Source organism: Lipotes vexillifer, unplaced genomic scaffold, assembly GCF_000442215.2.
Source record: "Lipotes vexillifer unplaced genomic scaffold, Lipotes_vexillifer_v1.1 scaffold621, whole genome shotgun sequence".
Lineage (NCBI taxonomy): Eukaryota > Metazoa > Chordata > Mammalia > Artiodactyla > Lipotidae > Lipotes > Lipotes vexillifer.
The window spans coordinates 2,120,778-2,129,942 of record NW_006792411.1 but is presented as its reverse complement, the minus strand read 5'-3'; the positions used below and the strand labels follow the sequence as shown (position 1 = coordinate 2,129,942).

The following is a 9,165-nucleotide window of genomic DNA, read 5'->3' as shown; positions in this document are numbered from 1 at the left end:
TTTAAGAAGATGTTGGGGGTAGGAGTTTATTAATTAATTAATTTATTTTGGCTGTGTTGGGTCTTCGTTTCTGTGCGAGGGCTATCTCTAACTGTGGCAAGCAGGGGCCACTCTTCATCGCGGTGCACAGGCCTCTCACTATCGTGGCCTCTCTTGTTGCGTAGCACAGGCTCCAGACGCGCAGGCTCAGTAGTTGTGGCTCACAGGCCTAGTTGCTCCGCAGCATGTGGGATCCTCCCAGACCAGGGCTCGAACCCGTGTCCCCTGCATTAGCAGGCAGATTCCCAACCACTGCGCCACCAAGGAAGCCCCTAAAAGACTTTTGAATTTGTGAGTCATAAAGAAAGGATTAAGAACTGTATTCGTTGACTTCCCTGGTGGTGTAGTGGTTAGGAATCCTCCTGCCAATGCAGGCGACATGGGTTCGAGCCCTGTTCCGGGAAGATCCCACATGCCCTGCAGCAACTAAGCCCATGCACCACAGCTACTGAGCCTGTGCTCTAGAGCCCATGGGCCACAACTACTGAGCCCGAGAGCCACAACTACTGAAGCCCGTGCGCCTAGAGCTTGTGCTCCACAACAAAGAGAAGCCACCGCGACGAGAAGCCCACACACCGGGACGAAGAGTAGCCCCCGCTCGCCGCAACTAGAGAAAGCCTGGTGCATCAACGAAGACCCAACACAGCCAAAAATAAATAGGTTAAAAAAAAAAAAAAGAACTGCATTCTTCTTTTTTCAATGGCTATCTCTCCTACAAAATGTACCCCAAGAATGACCCTCATCACCCCAGAAACCATGAGGATCTGTGCAGCCTTCTCACCACTTAAATATATGGTCTGTTTCTGATATACATGCTGGGTGTGGGTGTCCTGTCACTCGCACCAGAGGGAGAAAAGTCCTCGATTCCAAGGCCAGGCCGGCTCCTCCCTCTCACGTTCTCCAAGGCCTCTCCCCAGGCTCAGGCCATGACCCCGGTGCACACTCAGAGGAGGTGACCAGCTGGTTCCGAGCCTAAATGCCCAGAAAATTTTCAAACACAGGGAGTGACCTTGGGGATAAGCTGCTTGCTTTCCTTTTGCTTCTGCCTGTTTTGATAGTACACCGAAAAAAAAAAGAGTGGTTCAAAATTACAGATAATTTTTAGGGGTGGTAATGGTATTGTGGTTTTGTTTTGTTTGTTTTTTGTTTCAAGAGTCTCTTATCTTTTAGAGAGACATACTGAAATATTTATATGGATGACGTCTGAGATTTGCTTCAAAGTAATCCAGATGGGAGCATAGTGAGGACAGAGTTGAAACAAGACTGGCCAGGAGTTGACAACTGCTGGAGCTGGGTGATGGGTTCCTGGGACTCATGTACCAGGCTCTCTACTTTTGTCTCTGTGTAAAATCTTCCAAAAGTCTTTCAAAGAGTAAACTCTCTTCCTGTTTTCCTACACGGAGGATCCTGGGCAGGGCAGATTCTCTTCTGTGTTATAAGGGAGACATCATGGAAAAGCTGTTGGGGAGACCCAGATGGTCTCCGGAAGCTTCTTCTGTGGCCTCTAACTGCATCTTTTAAAAGGAGCTCACAGGACTTCCCTGGCGGTCCAGTGATTAGGACTCCGTGCTTCCACTGCAGGGGGCACGAGTTCGATCCCTGGTTGGGGAATTAGGATCCCGCATGTCGCATGGTGCAGCCCCAAAATAAAGAAATAAAAGGAGCTCACAGCAAAAATAACACTGGGGAGTACAACTGTAAGCTGATGAAATGCTAGCAGACTAGCTGCCAGCCAATAACTGATCGTCTCTCTGCCTGGCCAGGGGGGTCCCCAGAGCCCTAGATGAGAAACAGACTCCCAGGCCCCTCCTCCAGCCTTGCTGGCACCCACTCTCCAGGAGAGAGCCCCTGGGAGTACTTCTGCACATTTTGATGGCGGTGCGTGGATCTTGTAGTACAACTATAAAAACCGAAGAGGGAAATGAGAGCGGGTTATCCCACTCTGGGTAAGACCAGGCTGTCAAAGAAGTGAGAAGCCACACAGATCAGGTAAGCTTGGGGGCGGATGGGGGCAGAGGTGGAGGAGCCCGGGGGCAAGGGCTCTGGAGCCCGTATCTCTGGGAGCAGCTTCCCACTGCAGGCCCGGCTTTACCCAGCGTCTGCATGGCTTCCTCGCTCTGCTGGACCTGCTGGGACATCATCCTGCTGATCCCCATGAGGCTCTCTGTGATAGCACTGGACGTCTGAGCCAGGCTCTCTTTGGCGGTTTTCCTAGAAGTCCAGAGTGGGAGGAGGAATGTCAACAAAAGCCCGGCTGCAGGAAAGCCCCAGATTCAAATGAGATCCCATTTTCTAATCTATCGAATTAGTACATATTTTTAAATGATCATAGTCAGTGGTGACAAAGGCGTGCAGAGAGCATGCTCTTGAAGACTGCTGACAGGAACGTAAACTGGTGCTACCTTCTGAAAGCCATCTGGCGATATGTATTAGGAGCCTTAGAAATGTTCACGCCTTTGAACCAATAATCTCATCTGGGAATCTCTCCAAGGGAAACATCCAGAATGTGGACAAAGCCTTATGTACTGACATGTGCCCTGGTGTGTTATTTATAATACTGACAAACTAGAAATATAAACACACACAAACAGGGGATTAGTTAATATAAGGGAAAACTATGTACTATTAACATTTTGTTTAAAGAGCTTTTTAAAAAAAAATGTAAGCCTCTGTGCAATGATACTACGTGAAGGAGAGTAGGAGACAAAATTTTATGTATGGTATGATATTGACTTTATAAAAAATATGGAAGAAAAAATAATGAGAGGAGGCAATATATCAAAACGTTTGTGAGTAGTACAATTATGACTTACTTTCAGTTTGTTATTCATATTTTTATTTTACTAATTTACTACAAATAAGAATATATTTCTTTCATACTTAAAAAAATATATTACTTATAAAATTAAATACTAATTTTATGCTGAAAACAAGAAGGGCTTCCCCACAGCGGGTTTTGCACCTTGCCGATTGCTCTTTATTCTGTCACCAGAACCCAGAAAGACAAAAAGACAGGTACCTTTGCCTGAAGAGGTCTCCTCCCTGGAGAAGTTCTGCTTTCTCTAGGTTGTCAATAGCGATTTTGCAAGTGAGATTTGCCTTCCTCCATGAGGTCTGATTGCTGGAATTAGAAGGGTCCTGTGTGAGTTTCTGCTAATGCCACCAGGCTGTCAGTTCAAGTCACAGCAGGTCTTCCTTCCAGCCAGGGAGCAAGGAAGGCCACCCGAGTTTGGCCCAGGGTCCATCCCCACCTCCCACCACTTCCTCCACTTGGTTGCCCCAGCAGCTGCTCCAGCTCAGGCCCCAACACCTCTTGTCTGGATCCTGGAGGCTGTCTCTGAGTTGTTTTCCTACTGCCCATTAACTGTCCCTCTCCCCGCAGGACAGCCACAGGGAGCAACCTGGCCACAGCATGCCTCTGTTTACAGCCCACAATGGCTCCAGACTTCAGGGTAACATCCAAACTTCCCAGCGGGGCACACGAGGCCCCGTTCAAAGTTATCTCTTACACATTACTGCCTTGCCTTGTGTGTGGCTTGGTTCTGCTCCTCGAGAACCGTGCCTCACTCATCTTTGTATAACCAGTACCCAGAACAGCAGTTATTGGCCCATTAGCTGCTCAATCAATATGTGTAATAGGAAGTAGAAAAATCATTATAAGACAGTCTTCTTCAGTATTTCTTCAAGATTTGCTGTTCTTTACATACCACAGACCAATCATGGACAACACAAACACACTGTATTAGAAGAGTCCAGTCCGACATGATTTATTTACATTTTTTACCTGATCTCCTTGTGAGAAACAACTCAAATTTGGTGAAGAGTTCCCTGGAGTTCGAGTGGGGTCTTTTTTTATTTAATATTTTATTGAAGTTGATATATAATGTTGATATAGTGGATATATAATGTGTTAATTTCTGCTAAATAGCAAAGTGACTCAGTTACACATATATATATTTTTTCATATTCTTTTCCATTATGGTTTATCACAGGATATTGAATATAGTCCCCTGTGCTATACAGTAGGACCTTGTTGTTTATCCATCTTATACATACTAGTTTGCACCTACTAATCCAAAACTCCCAGTCCTTCCCTCCCCTACTCCCCCTTGGCAACCACAAGTCTGTTCTCTCTGTCTGTCTGTCTATCTGTTTCATAGATACGTTCATTTGTGCCGTATTTTAGATTCCACTTATAAGTGATATCATATGGTATTTGTCCTTCTCTTTCTGACTTACTTTGCTTAGTACGATAATCTCTAGGTTTGTTGCAAATGGCATTATTTCATTCTTTTTTATGGCTGAGTAATATTCCATTGTATATATGTACCACATCTTCTTTATCCATTCATCTATCGATGGACATTTAGGTTGTTTCCATGTCTTGGCTATTGTGAATAGTGCTGCTATTTACATCAACATAGGGGTGTATGTATCTTTTCGAATTATAGTTTCTTCTGGATATATGCCCAGAAGTGGGATTGCTGGATTATGTGGTAAGTCTATTTTTAGTTTTCTGAGGAACCTCCATACTGTTTTCCATAGTGGCTGCACCAATTTACATTAGAGTGAGGCCTTTGTTTGATGGACTATAAAAAAGTTAACTGGGCTCCTCAGAGAATCAAACTCATGCACTAGAACTCTTATGCAGCTGGCTCAAATCAATTGTGCTAACCCCTGGAATATTTAAAGAGGCAAATGAGAGTACACGAACTGATAGGGTGGTTTTGAATAGCACCTCTATGTTGAAAGTGTTCAAATGAGCTCTCTGATGCCTGACCAGCATCTGCTATGCTGTCTCACACCTGATACTTTAAAAGAATCAATTACATTTTCAACTGTTTACAAGGGAGTTCTGCTGGGCCCTGCAATGCAGAGATAAGTGAACAATAGTGCTTGCCCTCAGGGACTCACATTTACTGGGGAGAAAGACAAGCAAAAATATTTACTGTATAGTGCGACAAGCACGATAACCCAGGTAAGCACAAGTACTGTTTCAACACAAAATCACCAAAGTATTAATTTACTGCTTTCTCTCCTTTACCCTGGAATTGCACATCCTGAATGGCCACTCGCAACTTTAAACCCATGCTGAGGTGATTTTGCTGGTGTAACTTGCTAGATTTTATACAAGGGTCCTCTTTACTCAATGTTTATAATCTGAGTCCCCATGGTGGCCTAGGGAAAGGAAAGCCATCGTGACACAAAGTCTCACTGGTCCCCACTCACACATCCCTCCCTCCTCACAGGAGCCTCTACCACGCCCATGTCTTTGTCAGTCCCTATCCTCCTGACGGCTGGGCGTTATAAACAGAGCTGCTGTCAGCAAGGATGATGCTGGAGAATTACTCAAATCAGAAGCAAAGCCATAGACAAATACAGATGTGACAGAGTTAGTCCAATTAACAAGGATGAAGAGAAAACCTACAAGGATGGTGACATTGATAGGGACTTCAAAAGAGAAGGATTTGGCTACCAGGGGCTTGGAAAAGTTGATGGGGCCCTCAAATATTTTTGCAATAACAACCTTCTTTTTGATTGTGGTGCAAACATCAAATGTGAAGGGTCAGGTACAGTTTCATGCTATCAGACAATTTTGTTGGATAAGTCTCCCAATTTCAATACCAAGAAATAGCACATACCTTCAGTTATATAATCAAGGATTAGAATATAGCTGCAATGAAAACCTCAATTTTATTTAACATAAGCTTATTTACATTTTTTTGTTTCATTTTTTAAGATAAAGTCCCATTCAAAACTTTCTACATTTTCGTCCGTCTTAAGTAGGTTCACTTTCAATGGACTTTTTAATATATCAATTCTCTTTAGATTAAAAAGGACCTTGTATTACTGGGACTTCCCTGGTGGTCCAGTGGTTAAGACTCCCTGCTCCCAACGCAGGGGAACCGGACTCAATCCCCTGGTCAGGGAACTAGAGCTCACCTGCCGCAACTAAAGATCCTGCACGCACCAACGAAGATCCCACGTGCTGCAACTGAGACCCGGTGCAGCCAAATAAATAAATATTTTTAAAAAAGGACCTTGTATTACAAAAGCAACCATTTTTTGGCTTTTTAAAAAATATAAAATACAGTATAATGTTAAATACGCTTTTGTAAACTATGCACAGTCTCACTTACCCAACAGCCCCTGCTTGCCCCCCAGCTTTGAGAATTACATCCAGTCTGTGTATAAACGGCACAACTGAGTCATTAAGCTAGGTTTATTAGGCAAACCCTAGCACAAGTCTCACAAGGAGCAAGCAACCCAGCCAAGGCCACTAGCAGGAGGCCAGGCCCTACCTACCTGAGCATCTGCTTTTTGTGATTCTCCACTTCCTGGAGCAGAACTTGCTTCTCCGACTCTTTGTCTTGCTCTTTAGCCGACTGCTCAAGCTCCTGTGGGGGGAAAACAGCTCTAAATTAAAATGACTTTAAAAGCTAATACAAAACTGGAGAGCACTTCTATTTCTACCAGTTATGCAACAGCACTTGAAAACCCTCCTAGGGACTTCCCTCGTGGTCCAGCGGTTAAGAATCTGCCTTCTTAACGCAGGGGACGTGGGTTTGATCCCTGGTCGGGGAACTAAGATCCCACATGCCACAGGGCAACTAAGCCCGCATGCTTTAGAGCCTGCGCGACACAACTAGAGAGCCCATGTGCTGCAACCACTGAGCCTGTGCCCCACAACTAGAGAGAAGCCCACATGCCTCAACTACTAAGCCCGCAAACTCTGGAGCCTGCGGACCGCAATGAAGGGCCCGCGTGCTGCAACGAGAAATCCCACATGCCACAACTAAGACCTGATGCAGCCAAATAATTAAATATTAGAAAAAAGAAAACCCTCCTAGAACGGAAGACTTAGGAATGCCAGTTCACATACAACAAACATCCTTTTACATAGATAGCTCAGTCTGCAGGAGAGTAAGGAGCATCCCCAGGATCACAAAACGAGAAGGGAACTAAGAGCCAGAGCGGTCTTCCTGTGAGGGATGTGAGGCTGCCCTGGAGCAAGAGATATGCTTCTCTAATCTAGGGCATGCCTGAAAAGAAAAGGAAAAAAATACAACTATATAGGAGCCTACTGATTCCACTCTGAAATACGGTTTAAATACCACTGCTGTTGCTTCAAGCTTACTCTCAATCTCTGTGCATATTTCATTTTAGACTGGCGGCAAAGAGGGTTTTAAAGTCCAGGTGGGGGGACTTCCCTGGTGGCGCAGTGGTTAAGACTCCACGCTCCCAATGCAGGGGGCCCAGGTTCAATCTCTGGCCAGGGAAGTAGACCCTACACGCGTGCCGCAACTAAGAGTTCACATGCCACAACTAAGGAGCCGGCGAGCAGCAACTAAGGAACCCACCTGCCACAACTAAGGAGCCCGCCTGCTGCAACAAAGACCGAGCGCAACCAAATAAATATTTTTTAAAAAACAAAAAAAAATAAAGTCTATGTGGGGACAGAAAATGAAGCCTTGGCCATTTGAGGCCAGGAATTGGAACGGAGAACACCACAAAGCCAGGACCACAAAGGGATACACCCTCAGTGAAAAGGTGAACTAGGAAAATGTCTGTCAACAAGCACAGAGAAAATGTGGAAGCTTGTCCTTTTTTGCTGTGGGGTCTGGCTAGAGGGATACAAAATATCTTCTCTGAGAATATATAACCATGGAGCTACCCTCACACTGATCTAGGATTCAAATTCATACTCCCTGAGTGGTTTCAGAAACTCCACGAGGAGAAATGAACGTAAAAGTGCTCCCAGACTTGTGATAATCCCAGGAGACCTGGCAAAAGCAAATGCAAAAACCTTTGAAGAGACTTGCCTTCAACTCAGGCCACACAAAAGTCCCACCAGGAAGGGCTTCTGAAGAGGAGTAGTCAGAGCCCAAAATAACCAAACACCAGGACCCAACCGTCCACCACAATGAGGGACAGCAGACCTAACAACCAGCTGTCTGAGACCCCCAAGAACTTCAGATGATGGAACTATCAGACAGACTATAATTAAAGATGTCAATATACCTTGAGTCTCATGTCATATTTTTTTAACTGAAGTATAGTTGATTTACAATATTGTGTTAGTTTCAGGTATACAGCAAAGTGATTCCATTACACACACACACACACATATATATATATATATATATATATATATATATATATTCCAATTCTTTTCCATTATAGGTTATTATAAGATTTGAATATAGTTCCCTGTGCTATACAGTAAATCCTTGTTGTTTATCTATTTTCTATATAGTGGTGTGTATCTGTTAATCCCAAACTCCTAATTTATCCCTTCACCACCCTTTCCCCTTTGTTAACCATAAGTTTGTTTTCTATGTCTGTGAGTCTATTTCTGTTTTTGTAAATGAGTTCATTTGTATTATTCTTTAGATTCCACGTGTAAGTGATATCATATGATATTTGTCCTTCCCTGTCTGGTCATGTCATACTTTTGGCTTTCAAATTAAAACAAGTTCCAGTTTTAATCAAGCTATTGATGGAAAAACATAAATTATTAGCTCATTTGTATACTAATTTATTTATTTATATGCTTGTTTACACACTAATAAATGTTTGGAGATGCAGATTAAAACTGGGATGGAGTCAATACTCATTGACCATGTGCAAAATTATTAGGGCCTTACTAGGTGCCAGGGGTACACTGGTGCTTGAAGAGCTGATGATCGGGAGGGAGGGACATAACAAATGTGTAAATGTATTGAGGTTATCTTACTTAGTGAAGGACATACACACTGGGTGAGCACACAGACACTTAAACAGAAAGAACAAGGAAATACTTATACTTAAGGTGGTGAGTGTGGCTGGAGAGCTGAAGTCATATGAGTTGAAAAAAGGTTTTTCATGGAATAAATTTGCTTTAAAAAGCAAAAAAAACAGTCCAAATAAATGCCCTTTGACAGAGAACAGGCCAAAAATAAATTATGGCTATAAAAAAAGAATGAGGGGCTTCCCTGGTGGCGTAGTGGTTGAGAGTCCGCCTGCCGATGCAGGGGACACAGGTTCGTGCCCCGGTTCGGGAAGATCCCACGTGCCATGGAGTGGCTAGGCCCATGAGCCATGGCCGCTGAGCCTGCGCGTCCGGAGCCTGTGCTCCGCAACGGG

The 9,165-nt window shown here is 44.1% G+C and overlaps 1 protein-coding gene across 2 annotated transcripts in view; it reads right to left on the bottom strand.

Annotated features, from left to right (window-relative positions):
- Nucleotides 1–9,165, bottom strand: part of BNIP1 (BCL2 interacting protein 1) — an 18,576-nt gene that overhangs the window by 5,097 nt on the left and 4,314 nt on the right. Inside the window, exons 3-5 of one of the 2 annotated variants that reach the window (XM_007465543.1) lie at nucleotides 6,346–6,437; nucleotides 3,059–3,160; nucleotides 2,132–2,250 (exon numbers count right to left, since the gene is read on the bottom strand). In XM_007465543.1, coding sequence (XP_007465605.1) covers nucleotides 2,132–2,250; nucleotides 3,059–3,160; nucleotides 6,346–6,437 — 313 coding nt within the window. The remainder of the gene's footprint in view (nucleotides 1–2,131; nucleotides 2,251–3,058; nucleotides 3,161–6,345; nucleotides 6,438–9,165) is intronic. The other variant, XM_007465544.1, reaches the window with a different exon arrangement.